Source organism: Scyliorhinus torazame, chromosome 2 (assembly GCF_047496885.1).
Source record: "Scyliorhinus torazame isolate Kashiwa2021f chromosome 2, sScyTor2.1, whole genome shotgun sequence".
NCBI classification, from domain to species: Eukaryota; Metazoa; Chordata; class Chondrichthyes; order Carcharhiniformes; family Scyliorhinidae; genus Scyliorhinus; species Scyliorhinus torazame.
In genome coordinates this window covers 189,074,030-189,098,466 of record NC_092708.1, presented here as the reverse complement: position 1 = coordinate 189,098,466, position 24,437 = coordinate 189,074,030, and the positions used below count along the sequence as shown (strand labels likewise).

Sequence of the window (24,437 nt, the reverse complement as noted above, 5' to 3'; positions counted from 1 at the left end):
CACAGTACTTGGAGAATTTGTCCAGGACTGCCTGGTAATCGTACCTTTGCTGCCTCCTGAAGAACCTGAACCTTCTGAATATTTCTCTTGCCCTTGCACCGGCGATGGTGAGGAGAAATTCAATTTTTTCCCTATCATCCAGGTCTTTGAGTTCAGCTGCCACCAGGAACAATTCGAACATTTGCCGGAATCGCCGCCAGTTTTCGCGGAGGTCGCCGTGGCACTGGAGCGCCTGCGGAACCGGGAGCTCGTACATCATTTTGCCTGGGCACTGCTGGTTGTCTGTGTACACTGAGGTATGCCGGCAGGTATTGATCCACTCCTGTACCATGTGGTGTTGGGTGCTCTGGTGCACAGATGAGCCAACACAGTTGTATGTGGTACAACTCTATTTTATTATAACTCTTATAATACAGTTCGTTCTGGATACTCTGCACGTGCTGTCTCCCTGAGTGTGTTTGGCAATAGATGTGTCCTGGTTCTCCTCTGCAGCTAATACTCACCACCGGGGGTCGTGTCTGTGCTTTTATATCTTTCTGTCATTGGTTGTGGTGTTGTGTGTTCTGATTTGTCTGTTGGTGTGTCTATCATGATGTGTGTGTTTGAATATCATGACAGAGGTGGAAGCTCAGCCACAATCTTACTGAACAGCAGAGCAAGCTTGAAGGGCCAAATGGCCACTCCAGCTCCTATTTCATATATATTCTAAGCCACAGCAGTAGCCAGAATTATAGTCAGACCCAGATGTCAGGGTACCATGGCCCAGAATTGTCGCCAGTAATCCAGTAAGTCTTATTATCTACACTACATATTGTGCACCTTGCCAATATGCCACTTCCCGATTACAAAATGTACACTTTGCAAAGATTGCAGGGAAAATGGACAATACTGAGAAAGCAAGCAGGTTCAGGGTTTGTCTGCATATTGGAGCCGCAGCTCCCAGACAAGACCAAAACTGCAAACCCATTAGCATACTAATGGCCCATCTCCGGGAACAAAAGAGTAACATTTGAGGAATCGATACTAAGGCAGACACCCCGGCGCCAGAGGAGGCCAGGACAAAGCCAGGCCAACAGCCACCTAGGACCCGCCCAGCCATCAGGGCACCCACACCTTTATTGGAGGAAATCGATAGGAACGATTGAGAAACGGCCCAATTAATTGGGGCCAAGTTCAAGGCCTGCCCAAAAGCGCGCGAAGCCCCTTTGGGTATAAGAAGGATCCCCCAAGAGAGAATCGCTCTTTTGGCTCTGGCTCTCACCGAGGAGAGACCTGCCTCTCACTGAGGAGAGACCTGCCCAACAGCTGCACCAGAACAAGTAAGTCCAAGGTCAACGCACGCTACCAGACAGACGGTCTTAGCTGTTTCCCTTCACCACTTCGACCCCAGCAGCCTCAGAACCGAACAACGGCCATTGTTCCTCTGACTGAGTGGGCGCCCAAAGCTAAGTATAGGCTTTAGCAATAGTGATAGTTTAGTCTGTAGTATTTCTGCATGAGTATATTTAACTGTGTGTGTAAATAAATAAGCATTTGACTTTGAACTAACTAACTGGTGTATCGAGTCTTTGATCAGTATTCGGTTTGAACCTTGTGGCGGTATCGAAAGATACCTGGCGACTCTAGAGCAAAACGTAATTAGAATTAAGGAAGGCGACCATATTGACCACCATATTCAGAGCCAAATAAAGAGAGAAAACAAATAGCAACAATATAAAGGGACTTTTCACAGTAACTTCATTGCAGTGTTAATGTAAGCCTACTTGTGACAGTAAAGATTATCTCACTCTGGGATACTTAATGGAGTCTTTTCATATTATCCATCAGGACCCAGAACTGAAAAACACAACGATGATGGTGATAGTTGCAAGACTTCAAAGTGAACACATTGAGTAAGTTATTTTATTAAGTGATGAAGCATAATACAGCATTCTAGGCTTCCGATGGCCCACACAACAATCCTTAACTCCTCCTGGACATATGTTCTAATTCCTCCCTGCATTAACCCCCTGACCCAGTCTAGATTTTTCCTGCATCAGCGCCCCCCTCCAACTCCCCCGACCCTGGTCTAGAACCCACCCTGCATTAACCCCGACCCTGGTCTAGAACCCACCCTGCATTAACCCCGACCCTGGTCTAGAACCCACCCTGCATTAACCCCGACCCTGGTCTAGAACCCACCCTGCATTAATCCCCTGACCCCAGTCCAAATTCTTCCCTGCAGTAGCCCCCCCCCCCGACCCTGGTCTCGAACCAATCCTGCATTAATCCCCAACCCTGGTCTAGATCTCTTTTTGCATTAATCCCCTGACCCCAATCCCCTATGTTAACCCCACTACCCCAGGCTAGATCTCTCCCCTATGTTAACCCCACTACCCCAGGCTAGATCTCTCCCTGTGACAATCTCCTACCCCAGTCTAGTACGTTCCTTGTGATAATTCCATATCCCAGTCTAGTACTCTCCCTGTGATAATTCCATATCCCAGACTAGATCTCTCCCTGTGTTAATCCCAGTACCTCAATCTAGATCTCTTCCTCTGGTAATCCCTCTCCCCCAGTCTAGACCACTCCCTGTATTAATCCCCTTTACCCCAGTCTAGACCTCTTTGCATTAATCTCTCTACCCAAGTCTAGATCCCTGCCTGTGTTAGTATTAATCCTTCTACTCCGTCTTGGTCTCTCCCTGTATTAATCCCGTCTACCCCAGTCTAGATCACTCAACATTAATCTCTCTACCCCAGTCTAGATATTTCCCTGTGTTAATCCTTCTACCTCAGTCTAGATCGCTCCCTGTATCAATCAGTCCAGTGTAAATTCCTGTGTTAATCGCTCTACCCAGCCTAGACCTTTCCGTGTTAATCCTTCTACCCCAATCCAGATCTATTTCCCATGTTAACCCCCCTACCCCAGGCTAGATCACACCGTGTTAATCCACTACCCCAGACTAGATCTATCCTTGTGTTAATTTCTCTATACCAGACTAGATCTCTCCATGTGGTAATCCCTCTACCCCAGTCTAGACCACTTCCTGTGTTAATCCTCTCTAGCCCAGTCTAGACCACTCCCTGTATTAATCCCTTCTAGCCCAGTCTAGATCTCTCTGCGTTAATCTCTCTACCCGCCTGGATCGTTCCCTGTGTCAATCCTACCTCAGTCCAGATCCCTTTGTGTTAATCGCTCTACCCCAGTCGAGATCTCTCCCTGTATTAATCCTTCTACTCCTGGCTTGGTCTCTCCCTGTATTAATCTCTTCTACCCCAGTCTAGATCACTCCACATTAATCTCTCTACCCCAGTCTAGATCATTCTCTGTGTTAATCCTTCTACCTCAATCTAGATATCTCCCTGTATTAATCCGTCTAGTGTAGATTCCTGTATTAATATCTCCACCCAGGCTAGATCTTTCCGTGTTAATCCTTCTATCCCAATCCAGATCTCTCCTCCGTGTTTTTTTTAAATTTAGAGTACCCGATTATTTTTTTTCCAATTAAGGGGCAATTTAGCGTGGCCAATCCACCTACCCTGCACATCTTTGGGTTGTGGGGGTGAAACCCACCTCTCCCCCATGTTAATCCCCCTACCCCAGGCTAAATCTCTCCCTGCGATAATCCCCATCCCCTGGATAGATCATTCCCTGTGGGTAATCCCTCTACCCTTGTCTATATCTTTCCCTCTATTCACCCCTCTACCCCAGGCTACATCTCTTCCTGTGTTAATCCTTCTACCTCAGTCTAGATCTGTCCTTGTGTTAATCTCTCTACACCAGACTAGATCTCTCCATGTGGTAATCCCTCTATCCCAGTCTAATCTCTCCCTGTGATAATTCTCCAATCTCAGACAAGATCTCTCATTGTGTTAATTCCACTACCTCAGTCTAGATCTCTCCGAGTTAATTCCGCTACCCAGGCTAGATCTCTCCGTGTAAATCCTTCTACCTTAGTCTAGATCTCGCTCTGTATTAATCCACTACCCCAGTCTAGATCTCTTCCTGTTAATCCCTCTACCAGTCTAGATCTCTCCCTGTGATAATCCCAGACTCAGTATAGATCTCATCCCATGTTAATCTCTCTATTTCAGTCTATATTTCTTCCTGAGTAATCTCTCTACCCTAGTCTAGATCGCTCCGTGTTAATCTCTCTATACCAGACTAGAGCTGTTAATCTGTCTACCCCAACCTAAATCTCTCCCTGTGATAGTCCTCATTAATCCCACTGCCTCAGTCTAGATCTCTCCATGTGTTAATCTCTCTACCCCAGTCTAGATCGCTGTGTTAATCTCTCTATACCAGACTAGAGCTCTTCATGTTAATCTCTCTGTCCCAATCTAGATCCCTCCCTCTGATATTCCTCGTTAATCCCACTGCCTCAGTCTAGATCTCTCCATGTGTTAGTATCTCTACTCCAGTCTAGATCTCTCCCTGTGTTAATCCCCCTTTACCCCAGTCTAGATCTCTCCCTATGTTAATCCCCTATCCTGTTCTAAGATCTCTTTTGCCCATCCTAGATCCCTCTGTGGGCCTGATTATCCTCTCCTGATTGAGACGATGCCTCAAGCCTTGCTTGTTTAAGTGGTCAGGCTCCATTGCTAGGAGATTTCTATCTAGTGGTGAAGACAGTCTCATCTTATGATCAAACATGAGTAATGTGCCAGCTGTGAGTGCCCTCAGGGGAAGATGAGCTTCTTCCTCAGGGTGTGTCGGAGGACCAGGGGTGCAGGCTCTTCACCGGCTAGTTGACGGTTTCTCAGCATTGTTTGCCTGTTCACCTCTGTTAGCATCGATACCAAATCACATCTGCAGAATGGGAGAGAGAGACGTACAGCTGAGATACAAACCGTGATACTTGCTCCATAAACACCTGGACCACACACTGTTACAGCACAATAAATCTCAGCACCGTCTCTAACACCTTGTCATCCTTCCTGGAGACCGGCGCCAAGCATTGCACACAATATTCCAGCTGACACACAATCAATGTTTTATAAAATGGTTAATATAACTTGCTGCTTTTTGTACTCTATTCATAAATCAAGGATTTTGATGCCTTTTTTCAACCGCTGTGTTAGCGAAGGGCTGATCAATTTGGAGGGGCTGATTTGCCCTGGGTTTACCTGTGATGGATGGCGGGAGTGGGGGGCTCTGGGTTAACCTGTGATGGTGAGGGGGGGGGCGGGAGGGGGCTCTGGGTTAACCTGTGATGGTGAGGGGGGGGCGGGAGGGGGCTCTGGGTTTACCTGTGAGGGAGAGAGGGGGGGGCGGGAGGGGGGGGCTCTGGGTTTACCTGTGAGGGAGAGGGGGGGGCGGGAGGGGGGCTCTGGGTTTACCTGTGAGGGAGAGGGGGGGCGGGAGGGGGGCTCTGGGTTTACCTGTGAGGGAGAGGGGGGGGCGGGAGGGGGGCTCTGGGTTTACCTGTGAGGGAGTGGGGGGGGGGGGGGCGGGAGGGGGGCTCTGGGTTTACCTGTGAGGGAGAGGGGGGGGCGGGAGGGGGGCTCTGGGTTTACCTGTGAGGGATGGCGGGAGGGGGGGGCTCTGGGTTAACCTGTGATGGTGAGGGGGAGGCGGGAGGGGGCTCTGGGTTTACCTGTGAGGGAGGGGGGGGGCGGGAGGGGGGCTCTGGGTTTACCTGTGAGGGAGAGGGGTGGCGGGAGGGGGGCTCTGGGTTTACCTGTGAGGGAGAGGGGTGGCGGGAGGGGGGCTCTGGGTTTACCTGTGAGGGAGAGGGGATGGCGGGAGGGGGCTCTGGGTTTACCTGTGATGGAGAGGGGGGGGCGGGAGGGGGCTCTGGGTTTACCTGTGAGGGAGAGGGGGGGGCGGGAGGGGGGTTCCGGGTTTACCTGTGAGGGAGAGGGGGGGGCGGGAGGGGGGCTCTGGGTTTACCTGTGAGGGAGAGGGGGGGGCGGGACGGGGGCTCTGGGTTTACCTGTGAGGGAGAGGGGGGGGGCGGGAGGGGGCTTTGGGTTTACCTGTGATGGTGAGGGGGGGGCGGGAGGGGGGGCTCTGGGTTTACCTGTGAGGGAGAGGGGGGGGCGGGAGGGGGGCTCTGGGTTTACCTGTGAGGGAGAGGGAGGGGGCGGGAGGGGGGCTCTGGGTTTACCTGTGAGGGAGAGGGGGGGGCGGGAGGGGGGCTCTGGGTTTACCTGTGAGGGAAAGGGGGGGGCGGGAGGGGGGCTCTGGGTTTACCTGTGAGGGAGAGGGGGGGCGGGAGGGGGGCTCTGGGTTTACCTGTGAGGGAGAGGGGGGGCGGGAGGGGGGCTCTGGGTTTACCTGTGAGGGAGAGGGGGGGGCGGGAGGGGGGCTCTGGGTTTACCTGTGAGGGAGAGGGGGGGCGGGAGGGGGGCTCTGGGTTTACCTGTGAGGGAGAGGGGGGGGCGGGAGGGGGGCTCTGGGTTTACCTGTGAGGGAGAGGGGGGGGCGGGAGGGGGGCTCTGGGTTTACCTGTGAGGGAGAGGGGGGGCGGGAGGGGGGCTCTGGGTTTACCTGTGAGGGAGAGGGGGGGGCGGGAGGGGGGCTCTGGGTTTACCTGTGAGGGAGAGGGGGGGGGCGGGAGGGGGGCTCTGGGTTTACCTGTGATGGGTGGCTGGAGGGGGGGGCTCTGGGTTAACCTGTGATGGTGAGGGGGGGGCGGGAGGGGGGCTCTGGGTTAACCTGTGATTGTGAGGGGGGGGCGGGGGCTCTGGGTTTACCTGTGAGGGAGAGTGGGGGGCGGGAGGGGGGCTCTGGGTTTACCTGTGAGGGAGAGGGGGGGCGGGAGGGGGGGCGGGAGGGGGGCTCTGGGTTTACCTGTGAGGGAGGGGGGGGGCGGGTGGGGGGCTCTGGGTTTACCTGTGATGGAGGGGGGGGGCGGGAGGGGGGCTCTGGGTTTACCTGTGAGGGAGGGGGGGGCGGGAGGGGGGCTCTGGGTTTACCTGTGATGGAGAGGGGGGGTGGGAGGGGGTCTCTGGGTTTACCTGTGAGGGAGGGGGGGGGCGGGAGGGGGGCTCTGGGTTTACCTGTGACAGAGGGGGGGGGGCGGGAGGGGGGCTCTGGGTTTACCTGTGAGGGAGGGGGGGGCGGGAGGGGGGCTCTGGGTTTACCTGTGATGGAGAGGGGGGTGGGAGGGGGCTTTGGGTTTACCTGTGATGGACAGTGGGGGTGGGAGGGGGCTTTGGGTTTACCTGTGAGGGAGAGTGGGGGGCGGGAGGGGGGCTCTGGGTTTACCTGTGAGGGAGAGGGGGGGCGGGAGGGGGGCTCTGGGTTTACCTGTGATGCGTGGCGGGAGGGGGGGCTCTGGGTTTACCTGTGAGGGAGAGGGGGGGCGGGAGGGGGGCTCTGGGTTTACCTGTGATGGGTGGCGGGAGGGGGGGCTCTGGGTTTACCTGTGATGGGTGGCGGGAGGGGGGGCTCTGGGTTTACCTGTGAGGGAGAGGGGGGGCGGGAGAGGGGCTCTGGGTTTACCTGTGATGGATGGCGGGAGAGGGGGCTCTGGGTTTACCTGTGAGGGAGAGGGGGGGATGGGTTCTGGGTTTATTTGTGACGAGGAAGGGGCTCTGGGTTTACCTGTGACAGGGTTTCTGTCTTTACTGTGATGGAGGGGGCTCTGGCTTTAAACCCAGAGCCCCCCCCCTCCATCACAGGTAAACAGAGCCCCGCCATCACAGGTAAACCAAGAGCCCCACCCCTCCTACAGGTAAGGCAGAACCCCTCCTGTCATAGATAAACCTAGAGTCCCCCTCCATCACAGGTGACTGGGATTACCTGTGACTGGGGGGGGGGGCTCTGGGATTACCTGTGACTGGGGGACGGGGACTCTGGGATTACTTGTGACAGGGGGGGGGGTCTGGGATTACCTGTGACTGGGGGGGGGGTCTGGGATTACGTGTGACTGGGGAGGGGCGGGGACTCTGGGATTACGTGTGACTGGGGGGGGCTCTGGGATTACGTGTGACTGGGGGGGGGGCTCTGGGATTACGTGTGACTGGGGGGGGGCTCTGGGATTACGTGTGAGTGGGGGTGGAAACTCGGATTACCTGTGACTGGGGGGGGGGGAGACTGGGATTACCTGTGACTGGGAGGGGGGGAACTGGGATTACCTGTGACTGGGTGGGGGGGGACTGGGATTACCTGTGACTGGGGGGGGCGGGGGCTCTGGGATTACGTGTGACTGGGGGGGGGGGCGGGGGCTCTGGGATTACGTGTGACTGGGGGGGGGCTCGGATTACCTGTGACTGGGGGGGGGACACTGGGATTACCTGTGACTGGGAGGGGGGGAACTGGGATTACCTGTGACTGGGAGGGGGGGAACTGGGATTACCTGTGACTGGGGGACGACGACTCTGGGATTACCTTTGACTGGGGGGGGGACTGGGATTACCTGTGACTGGGGGGGGACTGGGATTACCTGTGACTGGGGGGGGACTGGGATTACCTGTGACTGGGGGGGGACTGGGATTACCTGTGACTGGGGGGGGGACTGGGATTACCTGTGACTGGGGGACGGGGACTCTGGGATTATCTGTGACTGGGGGGGTGGTCTGGGATTATCTGTGACTGGGGGGGGCACTGGGATTACCTGTGACTGGGGGGGGGACTGGGATTACCTGTGACTGGGGGACGGGGACTCTGGGATTATCTGTGACTGGGGGGGTGGTCTGGGATTATCTGTGACTGGGGGGGGGCTCTGGAATTACGTGTGACTGGGGGGGCGGGGACTCTGGGATTAAGTGTGACTGGGGGGCGGGGCTCTGGGATTACGTGTGACTGGGGGGGGACTCGGATTACCTGTGACTGGGGGGGGGGACTGGGATTACCTGTGACTGGGGGGGGACTGGGATTACCTGTGACTGGGGGACGGGGACTCTGGGATTATCTGTGACTGGGGGGGGTCTGGGATTATCTGTGACTGGGGGGGGCTCTGGAATTACGTGTGACTGGGGGGCGGGGACTCTGGGATTACGTGTGACTGGGGGGCGGGGCTCTGGGATTACGTGTGACTGTGGGGGGGGGCTCTGGGATTACGTGTGACTGTGGGGGGCGGGGCTCTGGGATTATGTGTGACTGTGGGGGGGGGGGCTCTGGGATTACGTGTGACTGGGGGGCGGGGCTCTGGGATTACGTGTGACTGTGGGGGGGGGGCTCTGGGATTACGTGTGACTGGGGGGGGGACTCGGATTACCTGTGACTGGGGGGACACTGGGATTACGTGTGACTGGGAGGGGGGGAACTGGGATTACCTGTGACTGGGGGGGGGACTGGGATTACCTGTGACTGGGGGGGACTGGGATTACCTGTGACTGGGGGGGGGGGCGGGGGCTCTGGGATTACGTGTGACTGGGGGGGGCACTGGGATTACCTGTGACTGGGGGGGGGACTCGGATTACGTGTGACTGGGAGGGGGGGAACTGGGATTACCTGTGACTGGGAGGGGGTGAACTGGGATTACCTGTGACTGGGAGGGGGGGAGCTGGGATTACCTGTGACTGGGAACGACGTCTCTGGGATTACCTGTGACTGGGAACGACGACTCTGGGATTACCTGTGACTGGGGGGGGGGCTCGGATTACCTGTGACTGGGGAGGGACTGGGATTACCTGTGACTTGGGGGGGCACTAGGATTACCTGTGACTGGGAGGGGGGGAACTGGGATTACCTGTGACTGGGGGGGGGGACTCTGGCATTACCTGTGACTGGGAGGGGGGGAACTGGGATTACCTGTGACTGGGGGGGGACTCTGGGATTACCTGTGACTGGGAGGGGGGGGAACTGGGATTACCTGTGACTGGGGGGGACTCGGATTACCTGTGACTGGGGGGGGACTGGGATTACCTGTGACTGGGGGACGGGGACTCTGGGATTATCTGTGACTGGGGGGGGTGGTCTGGGATTATCTGTGACTGGGGGGGGGGGCTCTGGAATTACGTGTGACTGGGGGGGCGGGGACTCTGGGATTAAGTGTGACTGGGGGGCGGGGCTCTGGGATTACGTGTGACTGTGGGGGGGGGGCTCTGGGATTACGTGTGACTGGTGGGGGGCTCTGGGATTACGTGTGACTGGGGGGGGGACTCGGATTACCTGTGACTGGGGGGGGACTGGGATTACCTGTGACTGGGGGACGGGGACTCTGGGATTATCTGTGACTGGGGGGGGGGCTCTGGAATTACGTGTGACTGGGGGGCGGGGCTCTGGGATTACGTGTGACTGGGGGGGGGCTCTGGGATTACCTGTGACTGGGGGGGAACTGGGATTACGTGTGACTGGGGGGGGGAACTGGGATTACCTGTGACTGGGAGGGGGGGAACTGGGATTACCTGTGACTGGGAGGGGGGGAACTGGGATTACCTGTGACTGGGAGGGGGGGAACTGGGATTACCTGTGACTGGGAGGGGGGGAGCTGGGATTACCTGTGACTGGGAACGACGACTCTGGGATTACCTGTTACTGGGAACGACGACTCTGGGAATACCTGTGACTGGGGGGGGGGGCTCGGATTACCTGTGACTGGGGAGGGACTGGGATTACCTGTGACTTGGGGGGGGCACTAGGATTACCTGTGACTGGGAGGGGGGGAACTGGGATTACCTGTGACTGGGGGGGGGACTCTGGGATTACCTGTGACTGGGAGGGGGGGAACTGGGATTACCTGTGACTGGGGGGGGGACTCTGGGATTACCTGTGACTGGGAGGGGGGAACTGGGATTACTTGTGACTGGGGGGGGGAGGGGGGGACTCTGGGATTACCTGTGACTGGGGGGGGCGGGACTCTGGGATTATGTGTGACTGGGAACGACGACTCTGGGAATACCTGTGACTGGGGGGGGGCGCTCGGATTACCTGTGACTGGGGAGGGACTGGGATTACCTGTGACTTGGGGGGGGGCACTAGGATTACCTGTGACTGGGAAGGGGGGAACTGGGATTACCTGTGACTGGGGGGGGGACTCTGGGATTACCTGTGACTGGGAGGGGGGGAACTGGGATTACCTGTGACTGGGGGGGGGACTCTGGGATTACCTGTGACTGGGAGGGGGGAACTGGGATTACCTGTGACTGGGGGGGGGGGACTCTGGGATTACCTGTGACTGGGAGGGGGGAACTGGGATTACCTGTGACTGGGGGGGGAGGGGGGGACTCTGGGATTACCTGTGACTGGGGGGGCGGGACTCTGGGATTATGTGTGACTGGGGGGGGGCTCTGGGATTACCTGTGACTGGGGGGGGGCTCTGGGGATTACGTGTGACTGGGGGGGGCCTCTGGGGAATACGTGTGACTGGGGGGGGGGCTCTGGGATTACGTGTGACTGGGGGGCGGGGCTCTGGGAGAACGTGACTGGGGGGGGGCTCTGGGATTACGTGTGACTGGGGGGGGCCTCTGGGGAATACGTGTGACTGGGGGGGGGGCTCTGGGAATACGTGTGACTGGGGGGCGGGGCTCTGGGAGTACGTGACTGGGGGGGGGCTCTGGGATTACGTGTGACTGGGGGGGGCTCTGGGATTACGTGTGACTGGGGGGGGCTGTGGGATTACGTGTGACTGGGGGGGGGCTCTGGGATTACCTGTGACTGGGGGGGGACTGGGATTACCTGTGACTGGGGGGGGAACTGGGATTACCTGTGACTGGGGGGGGCGGGGGGAACTGGGATTACCTGTGACTGGGGGGGGACTGGGATTACCTGTGACTGGGGGGGGACTGGGATTACCTGTGACTGGGGGGGGGGGTCTGGGATTACCTGTGACTGGGGGGGGGGACTGGGATCACGTGTGACTGGGGGGGGGACTGGGATTACCTGTGACGGGGGGGGACTGGGATCACGTGTGACTGGGGGGGACTGGGATTACCTGTGACTGGGGGGGGACTGGGATCACGTGTGACTGGGGGGGGCGGGGGGAACTGTGATTACCTGTGACTGGGGGGGGGACTGGGATTACCTGTGACTGGGGGGGGCGGGGGGAACTGGGATTACCTGTGACTGGGGGGACTGGGATTACCTGTGACTGGGGGGGGGACTGGGATCACGTGTGACTGGGGGGGGACTGGGATCACGTGTGACTGAGGGGGGGAACTGGGATTACCTGTGACTGGGGGGGGACTGGGATCACGTGTGACTGGGGGGTGGCGGGGGGAACTGGGATTACCTGTGACTGGGGGGGGACTGGGATTACCTGTGACTGGGGGGGGAACTGGGATTACCTGTGACTGGGGGGGGGTGGCGGCTCTGGGATTACCTGTGACTGGGGGGGAACTGGGATTACCTGTGACTGGGGGGGGGGGACTGGGATTACCTGTGACTGGGGGGGGGGTGGCGGCTCTGGGATTACCTGTGACTGGGGGGGGACTGGGATTACCTGTGACTGGGGGGGGGGGAGACTGGGATTACCTGTGACTGGGGGGGGGACTGGGATTACCTGTGACTGGGGGGGGGACTGGGATTACCTGTGACTGGGGGAGGTGGCGGCTCTGGGATTACCTGTGACTGGGGGGGGACTGGGATTACCTGTGACTGGGGGGGGGAGACTGGGATTACCTGTGACTGGGGGGGGGGACTGGGTTTACCTGTGACTGGGCGGAGGGGGGGGTGGCGGCTCTGGGATTACCTGTGACTGGGGGGGGGAGGTGGAGACTGGGATTACCTGTGACTGGGGGGGGCGACTCTGGGATTACCTGTGACTGGGAGGTGGAGACTGGGATTACCTGTGACTGGGAGGGGGGAACTGGGATTACCTGTGACTGGGGGGGGGGGGGGAGGGGGGGACTCTGGGATTACCTGTGACTGGGGGGGGCGGGACTCTGGGATTATGTGTGACTGGGGGGGGGCTCTGGGATTACCTGTGACTGGGGGGGGGGCTCTGGGGATTACGTGTGACTGGGGGGGGCCTCTGGGGAATACGTGTGACTGGGGGGGGGGGCTCTGGGATTACGTGTGACTGGGGGGCGGGGTTCTGGGAGAACGTGACTGGGGGGGGCTCTGGGATTACGTGTGACTGGGGGGGGCCTCTGGGGAATACGTGTGACTGGGGGGGGGGGCTCTGGGATTACGTGTGACTGGGGGGCGGGGCTCTGGGAGTACGTGACTGGGGGGGGCTCTGGGATTACGTGTGACTGGGGGGGGCTCTGGGATTACGTGTGACTGGGGGGGGGGGCTGTGGGATTACGTGTGACTGGGGGGGGACTGGGATTACCTGTGACTGGGGGGGGAACTGGGATTACCTGTGACTGGGGGGGGCGGGGGGAACTGGGATTACCTGTGACTGGGGGGGGACTGGGATTACCTGTGACTGGGGGGGGGACTGGGATTACCTGTGACTGGGGGGGGGTCTGGATTACCTGTGACTGGGGGGGGACTGGGATCACGTGTGACTGGGGGGGGGACTGGGATTACCTGTGACTGGGGGGGGACTGGGATCACGTGTGACTGGGGGGGGACTGGGATTACCTGTGACTGGGGGGGGACTGGGATCACGTGTGACTGGGGGGGGCGGGGGGAACTGGGATTACCTGTGACTGGGGGGGGGGACTGGGATTACCTGTGACTGGGGGGGGCGGGGGAACTGGGATTACCTGTGACTGGGGGGGGACTGGGATTACCTGTGACTGGGGGGGGGACTGGGATCACGTGTGACTGGGGGGGGACTGGGATCACGTGTGACTGAGGGGGGGAACTGGGATTACCTGTGACTGGGGGGGGACTGGGATCACGTGTGACTGGGGGGGGTGGGGGGAACTGGATTACCTGTGACTCGGGGGGGACTGGGATTACCTGTGACTGGGGGGGAACTGGGATTACCTGTGACTGGGGGGGGACTGGGATTACCTGTGACTGGGGGGGGGGACTGGGATTACCTGTGACTGGGGGGGGGGGTGGCGGCTCTGGGATTACCTGTGACTGGGGGGGGTGCTCTGGGATTACGTGTGACTGGGAGGGGTGGGAACTGGGATTACCTGTGACTGGGGGGGGACTGGGATTACCTGTGACTGGGGGGGGACTGGGATTACCTGTGACTGCGGGGGGGGGACTGGGATTACCTGTGACTGGGGGGGGGGGTGGCGGCTCTGGGATTACCTGTGACTGGGGGGGGGTGCTCTGGGATTACGTGTGACTGGGAGGGGTGGGAACTGGGATTACCTGTGACTGGGGGGGGACTGGGATTACCTGTGACTGGGAGGGGTGGGAACTGGGATTACCTGTGACTGGGGGGGGTGGCGGCTCTGGGATTACCTGTGACTGGGGGGGGGGGTGCTCTGGGATTACGTGTGACTGGGGGGGGACTGGGATTACCTGTGACTGGGGGGGAACTGGGATTACCTGTGACTGGGGGGGGAACTGGGATTACCTGTGACTGGGGGGGGACTGGGATTACCTGTGACTGGGGGGGAACTGGGATTACCTGTGACTGGGGGACGACGACTGGGATTACCTGTGACTGGGGGGGGGGGGTGGCGGCTCTGGGATTACCTGTGACTGGGGGGGGACTGGGATTACCTGTGACTGGGGGGGGGGGAGACTGGGATTACCTGTGACTGGGGGGGGGACTGGGATTACCTGTGACTGGGCGGAGGGGGGATGTGGCGGCTCTGGGATTACCTGTGACTGGGGGGGAGGTGGAGACTGGGATTACCTGTGACTGGGGGGGGCGACTCTGGGATTACCTGTGACTGGGAGGTGGAGACTGGGATTACCTGTGACTGGGGGGGGCGACTCTGGATTACCTGTGACTGGGGGTCGGACTCTGGGATTGCCTGTGACTGGGGGGGGGGGAGACTGGGATTACCTGTGACTGGGGGGGGGGGAGACTGGGATTACCTGTGACTGGGGAGGGGGAGGCTCTGGGATTACCTGTGACTGGGGGGATGACTCTGGGATTACCTGTGACTGGGGAGGGGCACTAGGATTACCTGTGACTGGGGAGGGGGAGGCTCTGGGATTACCTGTGACTGGGGGGATGACTCTGGGATTACCTGTGACTGTGGGGGGGGGAGACTGGGATTACCTGTGACTGGGGGGGAGGGGGCTCAGAGATTACCTGCGACTGGGGGGGGTACTCTGTGATTACCTGTGACTGGGGGCGGACGACTCTGGATTACCTGTGACTGGGGAGGGAGGGGGCTCAGAGATTACCTGCGACTGGGGGGGTACTCTGTGATTACCTGTGACTGGGGGCGGACGACTCTGGGATTACCTGTGACTGGGGGGGTGGCGGGGGCTCTGGGGTTACCTTTGACTGGGGGAGGGGCTCTGGGATTACCTGTGACTAGGGGGAGGGGCTCTGGGATTACCTGTGACTGGGGGGAGGGGCTCTGGGATTACCTGTGACTGGGGGGAGGGGCTCTGGGATTACCTGTGACTGGGGGGAGGGGCTCTGGGATTACCTGTGACTGGGGGGAGGGGCTCTGGGATTACCTGTGACTGGGGGTTAATCTGGAATATCTGTGACTGGGGGGAGTGGCTCTGGGATTATCTGTGACTGCGGGGGGGGCGGCTCTGGGATTACCTGTGATTGGGGGGGGGAACTGGGATTACCTGTGACCGCGGACGACGACTCTGGGATTACCTGTGACTGAGGGGGGGACTGGGATTACCTGTGACTGAGGGGGGGACTGGGATTACCTGTGACTGAGGGGGGGACTGGGATTACCTGTGACTGAGGGGGGGACTGGGATTACCTGTGACTGGGGACGACGACTCTGGGATTACCTGTGACTGAGGGGGGGACTGGGATTACCTGTGACTGGGGACGACGACTCTGGGATTACCTGTGACTGGGGACGGCGACTCTGGGATTACCTGTGACTGGGGGGGGGACTGGGATTACCTGTGACTGGGGACGGCGACTCTGGGATTACCTGTGACTGAGGGGGGGACTGGGATTACCTGTGATTGGGGGGGGGGAACTGGGATTACCTGTGACCGCGGACGACGACTCTGGGATTACCTGTGACTGAGGGGGGGACTGGGATTACCTGTGACTGGGGACGACGACTCTGGGATTACCTGTGACTGAGGGGGGGACTGGGATTACCTGTGATTGGGGGGGGGGAACTGGGATTACCTGTGACCGCGGACGACGACTCTGGGATTACCTGTGACTGAGGGGGGGACTGGGATTACCTGTGACTGGGGACGACGACTCTGGGATTACCTGTGACTGAGGGGGGGACTGGGATTACCTGTGACTGGGGACGACGACTCTGGGATTACCTGTGACTGAGAGGAGGGGCTCTGGGATTACCTGTGAATGGGGGGCGGAATCTGGAATATCTGTGACTGGAGGGGGGGGGTACACTCTGGGATTACCTGTGACCAGGGCTCAGAGTTCAGTTGCTGTACCTGATAGCTCTCCAATACTCACTTGTGTTGATGCAGACATTCCGACAGCGAACGCATGAATGATGATGGTTGTTGGGGTGCCTGAATGAGTACATGCTCAGACACACGGCAGCAACTCCACAAGATGTCTGCTTCCTGAGGAACTACTTCTTCCCAAGGGCGACTGTCAGCCTGCACCATCTCTCTGTTACTCTGAGCAGTGTCTGTCTCCAATAGACTGTCAGGATTGGCCGTGGCTGTGAGGAAATCTTGAACAAAGAAAAGGCGGGGCTTGCCCAGCAAGGCCCGACAGCTCTGCCCTTTGAAGTACTGTTGGATTTGGTCAAACGGGAGGCCGGGGCTGATCCCATCAATCGCCAATACACAGTCCACTGTCCCTCGACTCACAATACAGCACACAAAACAGTCAAGGGCGACCAGATCCTCCCGCTGCGCAGTTTCTCTCAGAATCTCCTTCAGCTCGTCCAGCTCTACGCACAGGTGGAGGAGGACCCGGAATTGTAGCGCCTCAAACGTTTTCTTCAATAATTCTGGAAAAAACAACCGAGAGCAGGAGCACAAAATCAATACACAGGAATGGGAGCATTATATATTTTTTTTAATAATATATTTTATTCAACTTTTTCGGCCAAACAAAACAGGACAAAGGTTTTTCCCCTTTTTACAACAGCAAAACAATATAAATAACCGTGACCGTATTTCAACAAATAAATAAATAATATATAAACTAAATGGCAACTGCCATAACAAAAATAATAACTCTCCCAAATAATAAATTCAGCAATTCAATATACATAACCAAGTACCAATATCTTTACAAAAACACCCCTGAGGTCCCACCTGGGCCCTCCCCCCCCCCCCCCCCCCCCCACCCACCCCTCCCCCCTGGGTTGCTGCTGTTACATTCCCATTTCCTTTTTCGTTCTGCGAGGTAGTTAATGAACGGTTGCCACCGCCTGGTGAACCCCTGAGCCGAACCCCTTAGTGCAAACTTTATCCGTTCCAGTTTTATAAACCCTGCCATGTCATTTATCCAGGCCTCCACGCCCGGAGGCTTGGCTTCCTTCCACAGAAGCAGTATCCTTCGCCGGGCTACTAGGGACGCAAAGGCCAAAACATCAGCCTCTCTCGCCTCCTGCACTCCCGGCTCTTCTGCAACCCCGAATATAGCCAGCCCCCAGCCTGGCTCGACCCGGACCCCCACCACCTTTGAAAGCACCTTCGCCACCCCCACCCAGAACCCCTGCAGTGCCGGGCATGACCAAAACATGTGGGTGTGGTTTGCTGGGCTTCTCGAGCATCTCCCACACCTATCCTCTACCCCGAAAAATTTACTGAGCCGTGCTCCGGTCATATGTGCCCTGTGCAAAACCTTAAATTGTATCAGGCAAAGCCTGGCGCACGAGGACGAAGAGTTTACCCTATGTAGGGCATCTGCCCACAGCCCCTCTTCAATCTCTTCCCCCAGCTCTTCCTCCCATTTTCCCTTCAGCTCATCCACCATGATCTCCCCCTCATCTCTCATTTCCCTGTATATATCTGACACCCTACCATCCCCCACCCATGTCCCTGAGATCACTCTATCCTGAATCTCCTGCGTCGGGAGCTGCGGGAATTCCCTCACCTGTTGCCTCGCAAAAGCCCTCAGTTGCATGTATCGAAATTCATTCCCTTGGGGCAACCCATATTTTTCCGTCAGCGCTCCCAGACTCGCAAACGTCCCGTCCAGGAACAGATCCCTCAGTTGCACAATCCCAGCTCTCTGCCATGCTCCAAATCCCCCATCTATTCTCCCCGGGACAAACCTATGATTATTTCTTATTGGGGACCGCACCGAGGCTCCCGTCATTCCCCTATGCCGTCTCCACTGCCCCCAAATTTTCAGTGTTGCCACCACCACTGGACTTGTGGTGTATTTCTTCGGGGAGAACGGCAGCGGTGCCGTCACCAGTGCTTGTAGGCTGGTTCCTTTACAGGACGCCATTTCCAGTCTCTTCCACGCCGCTCCCTCCCCTTCTCCCATCCACTTACACACCATTGAGATATTGGCGGCCCAATAATAATCACTTAAGCTCGGCAGTGCCAGTCCCCCCCTCTCCCTGCTACGCTGCAAGAACCCCCTCCTCACTCTCGGGGTCTTCCCAGCCCACACAAAACTCATGACGCTTTTCTCGATCTTCTTGAAAAAAGCCTTCGTGACCACCACCGGGAGGCACTGAAACACAAAAAGGAATGTCAGGAGGACTACCATTTTGACCGCCTGCACCCTCCCCACCAGTGACAAGGGCACCATGTCCCATCTCTTAAAATCCTCCTCCATCTGTTCCACCAATCGTGTTAAATTAAGCCTATGTAAGGTTCCCCAACTCCTGGCTATCTGGATCCCCAAGTACCGGAAATCCCTTGTTACCCTCCTCAGCGGTAAATCCTCTATTCCCCTGCTCTGCTCCCCCGGATGTACCACAAACAATTCACTCTTCCCCATGTTCAATTTGTACCCCGAGAATTCCCCAAACTCCCCGAGCGTCTGCATTATCTCAGGCATCCCCTCCACCGGGTCCGCAACATACAGCAATAAATCATCTGCATACAATGATACCCGGTGTTCTTCTCCTCCCCTGAGTACTCCCCTCCACTTCCTGGAGCCCCTCAGTGCTATGGCCAGGGGCTCAATTGCCAGTGCAAACAGTAACGGAGACAGGGGACACCCCTGCCTCGTCCCTCTATAAAGACGGAAGTAGTCAGACCTCTGCCTGTTCGTGATCACACTTGCCACCGGGGCCCAATATAGCAGCTGTACCCATCCAATAAACCCTTCACCGAAACCAAATCTCTTCAACACTTCCCACAGGGAGTCCCACTCCACCCTGTCAAATGCTTTCTCGGCGTCCATTGCCACCACTATCTCCGCCTCCCCCTCTGGTGGGGGCATCATCATTACCCCTAGCAACCTCCGTATGTTCGTGTTCAGCTGTCTCCCCTTAACGAACCCAGTTTGATCCTCGTGGACCACCCCCGGGACACAGTCCTCTATCCTCGTCGCCATCACCTTGGCCAGGAGCTTAGCATCTACATTCAAAAGGGAAATGGGCCTGTAGGGCCCACACTGCAGCGGGTCTTTATCCTTCTTCAAAAGTAACGATATTGTCGCCTCCGACATAGTCGGGGGCAACGTCCCCCTTTCCCTGGCCTCATTAAAGGTTCTCGTCAAGAGCGGGGCCAGTAGGTCTATATATTTCCTATAAAATTCCACCGGGAACCCATCCGGTCCCGGGGTCTTCCCCGCTTGCATGCTCCCAATCCCCTTTACCACCTCCTCCACATCCATCTGTGCTCCCAGTCCCGCCATCTCCTGTTCCTCCACCTTTGGGAATTCCAGCTGATCCAGGAAATGCATCATTCCCTCCTTCCCTTCCAGGGGCTGAGCCTTATACAACCTCTCATAGAATGTCTTAAACACCCCATTCACTCTCTCCGCTCCCCGTTCCATCTCTCCCTCCTCATCCCTCACCCCACCTATCTCCCTCGCCGCTCCCCTCTTCCTCAATTGTTGGGCCAGTAAACGACTCGCCTTCTCTCCATACTCATACTGCACTCCCTGTGCCCTCCTCCACTGTGCCTCTGCCTTACCCGTGGTCAGCAGGTCAAATTCCACATGTAACCTTTGTCTTTCCCTGTACAGTCCCTCCTCCGGTGCCTCTGCATATTGCCTGTCCACCCTCAGAAGTTCTCTCAGCAATCGCTCCCTTTCTTTACTCTCTTGCTTCCCTTTATGTGCCCTTATGGATATCAGTTCCCCTCTGACCACCGCCTTCAGCGCCCCCCAGACCACTCCCACCTGAACCTCCCCATTGTCATTAAGCTCCAAGTACCTTTCGATACACCCCCTCACCCTTAGACATATCCCCTCATCCGTCAACAGGCCCATATCCATTCTCCAGAGTGGGTGCTGTTCTTTTTCCTCTCCTACCTCCAGATCTACCCAGTGTGGAGCGTGGTCCGAGATGGCTATGGCCGTGTACTCCGTCCCTGTCACCTTCGGAATCAGTGCCCTTCCCAGGACAAAAAAGTCTATCCGTGAATATACCTTGTGAACATGGGAGAAGAATGAGAACTCCTTACTCCTAGGTCTGATAAATCTCCAAGGATCTACTCCTCCCATCTGCTCCATGAAGTCCTTAAGCACCCTGGCCGCTGCCGGCCTCCTCCCGGTCCTGGACCTCGATCGGTCCAGCCCTGGATCAAGCACCGTATTGAAATCTCCCCCCATTATCAACTTTCCCGCCTCCAGATCTGGGATACGCCCCAACATACGCCTCATGAAGTTTGCATCATCCCAGTTCGGGGCGTATACGTTCACCAGAACCACTGCCTCCCCTTGCAGTCTGCCACTCACCATCACATATCTACCCCCACTGTCCGCCACTATGGCCTTTGCCTCAAACAGTACCCGTTTCCCCACTAAGATAGCCACCCCCCTGTTCTTCGCATCCAAACCCGAATGAAACACCTGCCCCACCCATCCTTTGCGTAGTCTGACCTGGTCTATCAGTTTCAGATGCGTCTCCTGCAACATAACCACATCTGCCTTTAATTTCTTTAGGTGTGCGAGTACCCGCGCCCTTTTAATCGGCCCATTCAGCCCTCTCACATTCGACGTGATCAGCCGGGTTGGGGGGCTCTTTACCCCCCCCCCCCTTGTCGACTAGCCATCCCCTTTTTTAACCCAGCTCCTCACCCGGTTCCCACGTACCCGTATATCCCCCCGACGGCGCCCTCCCGCCTCGACCACCCCCGCCCCATAACAGCTCCCCCTTCCCATTAGCAGCAGCAACCCAGTTAGCTCCCTCCCCCCCTCCGCTGGATCCCCCTATAGCGTAATGACACCCCCCATGTTGCTCCCAGAAGTCAGCAAACTCTTGCTGACCTCGGCTTCCCCGTTTGCTCTCGGCCTCTCACTGTGCGAGGCTCCCACCTTCCTGCGTCCCTGTTCCCGCCTTAATTACCATAGCGCGGGAACGAGGCCCGCGTTTCCCACTCAGCCCCGCTTTCCTACCCACCCTCGCCCACAGTTCCTCATACTCCCCCCCCCCACCCAAACGAGGGGAAGAGAGAAAATTTACAGGATTAAAGAGTTAACAATTGAAAAATCATCCCCCCCCCCTTCCTCGTCCCACATAGTCACCCCACCACTTTGCCCCAGAAGCTCTTTCTCTCGCCAGACTATTCCAGCTTCTCGTCCACTATGAATGTCCACGCCTCTTCTGCTGTCTCAAAGTAGTGGTGCTTCCCTTGTGTGTGACCCACAGTCTCGCCGGTTGCAGCATTCCAAATTTCACCTTCTTTTTGTGAAGCACCGCCTTAGCCCGATTGAAACTTGCCCTCCTTCTCGCCATCTCTGCACTCCAATCCTGGTATACACGGATCACCGCGTTCTCCCACCTGCAGCTCCGAGTTTTCTTCGCCCATCTGAGGACCATCTCTCTGTCATTATAGCGGTGAAACCTCACCACTATGGCTCGAGGTATTTCTCCTGCCCTTGGTCTTTGCGCCATAACTCGATAAGCTCCCTCCACCTCCAAAGGGCCCGTCGGGGCCTCCGATCCCATTAGCGAGTGAAGCATCGTGCTCACATGTGCCCCGACGTCCGCCCCCTCTGCGCCCTCGGGAAGACCTAAGACTCTTAGATTCTTCCTCCTCGAATTATTCTCCAGGGCTTCCAACCTCTCCACACACCTTTTGTGCTGTGCCTCGTGCATCTCTGTCTTCACCACCAGGCCCTGAATTTCATCTTCATTTTCAGCAGCCTTTGCCTTCACGATCCGAAGCTCCAGCTCCTGGGTCCTCTGCGCCTCCTTTAGCCCTTCAATCGCCTGTAGCATCGGGGCCAACACCTCCTTCTTCAGTTCTTCCACACAGCGCCGCAAGAACTCTTGTTGCTCCGGGCCCCATATCTAACTGCCACCTTCCGACGCCATCTTGCTTCGAGCTTCCCTTCCTTCCCGCTACTCCGAAGGATCCACTGCAATCCAGCCGCTATCCTCTCCTTTGTCCATCAACGTCCGGGGGGGATTCCCTTCTATTTCACCGCACAGTGATTTTGGCCGTTTAAAATTGCCGTTGGGGCTCTTATCAAGAGCCCAAAAGTCTGTTCCAACGGGAGCTGCCGAAACGTGCGGCTTAGCTGGTCATCGCCGCACCCGGAACCGAATGGGAGCATTATAAAGGGAGTGGGTGTAATATAATGAAAATGAAATGAAAATCGCTTATTGTCACAAGTAGGCTTCAAATGTTACTGTGAAAAGCCCCTAGTCGCCACATTCCGGCGCCTGTTCAGGGAGGCTGTTACGGGAATTGAACCGTGCTGCTGGCCTGCCTTAGTCTGCTTGCAAAGCCAGCAATTTAGCCCTGTGCTAAACAGCCCCTGCTCGAGGGAATATAGAGGGAATGGGGAGAGATACACACAAAATGGGGAATATTACACAAGGAATGGGGTGTTAGACACAGAGAATGGGGTGTAATACACATGGGGGTGCCATACACAGGGAATGGAGAATAAAACAATGGGAATGAGGTACTATGCACAGGGAACGGGGTGCAATGCACAGGGAACGGGGTGCAATGCACAGGGAACGGGGTGCAATCCACAGGGAACGGGGTGCAATCCACAGGGAACATGGTGCAATCCACAGGGAACTGGATGCAATACACAGGGAACGGGGTGCAATACACGGGGAATGGGGTGCAATACACGGGGAACGGGGTGCAATACATAGGGAACAGGGTGCAATACACTGGGAACAGGGTGCAATACACGGGGTGCAATACACAGGGAACGGGGTGTAATACATAGGGAATGGGGTGCAATACACAGGGAACGGGGTGCAATACATAGGGAATGGGGTGCAATACACGGGGAATGGTGTGCAATACACGGGGAACGGGGTGCAATACATAGGGAACAGGGTGCAATACACTGGGAACGGGGTGCAATACACAGGGATCAGTATGCAATACACGGGGAATGGTGTGCAATACACAGGGAACGGGGTGCAATACATAGGGAACAGGGTGCAATACACTGGGAACGGGGTGCAATACACAGGGATCAGTATGCAATACACGGGGAATGGTGTGCAATACATAGGGAATGGGGTGCAATACACTGGGAATGGGGTGCAATACAGAGGGAACGGTGTGCAATATACAGGGAATGGGGTGCAATACACTGGGAACGGGGTGCAATACACTGGGAATGGGGTGCAATACACAGGGAATGGGGTGCAATACACAGGGAATGGGGTGCAATACACAGGGAACGGGGTGCAATACACTGGGAACGATGTGCAATACACATGGAACGGGGTGCAATACACAGGGAACGGGGTGCAATACACGGGGAACGGGGTGCAATACACAGGGAACGGGGTGCAATACACGGGGAACAGGGTGCAATCCACAGGGAACTGGATGCAATACACAGGGAACGGGGTGCAATACACAGGGAACGGGGTGCAATACACGGGGAACGGTGTGCAATACATGGAACTGGGTGCAATACACGGGGAACGGGGTGCAATACACGGGGAACGGGGTGCAATACACGGGGAACGGTGTGCAATACATGGAACTGGGTGCAATACACAGGGAACGGGGTGCAATACACGGGGAACGGGGTGCAATACACGGGGAACGGTGTGCAATACATGGAACTGGGTGCAATACACGGGGAACGGGGTGCAATACACGGGGAACGGTGTGCAATACATGGAACTGGGTGCAATACACGGGGAACGGGGTGCAATACACGGGGAACGGGGTGCAATACATGGAACTGGGTGCAATACACGGGGAACGGGGTGCAATACACGGGGAACGGTGTGCAATACATGGAACTGGGTGCAATACACGGGGAACGGGGTGCAATACACGGGGAACGGGGTGCAATACATGGAACTGGGTGCAATACACGGGGAACGGGGTGCAATACACGGGGAACGGGGTGCAATACAGAAGGAAAGTGATGAAGTGGACAGGAAACATGGTTCCTGAACTGTATTGAGGAAGAAGTCACTAATCATAGAATCCCTACCGTGCAGAAGGAGGCCATTCTGCCCATCAAGTCTGCACTGACCCTCCGAAGG

General features: G+C 57.1%; 1 protein-coding gene across 4 annotated transcripts in view; it reads right to left on the bottom strand.

Annotated features, from left to right (window-relative positions):
* Positions 1-2,290: 2,290 nt before the first annotated feature.
* Positions 2,291-24,437, bottom strand: part of LOC140394342 (CASP8 and FADD-like apoptosis regulator) — an 80,721-nt gene continuing 58,574 nt past the window's right edge. For all 4 annotated transcript variants that reach the window (XM_072481557.1, XM_072481544.1, XM_072481562.1 and 1 more), the window contains exons 10-11: positions 16,316-16,823; positions 2,291-4,791 (exon numbers count right to left, since the gene is read on the bottom strand). In XM_072481557.1, the coding sequence (XP_072337658.1) occupies positions 4,662-4,791; positions 16,316-16,823 (638 nt within the window). In that variant the 3' untranslated portion in view covers positions 2,291-4,661. The remainder of the gene's footprint in view (positions 4,792-16,315; positions 16,824-24,437) is intronic.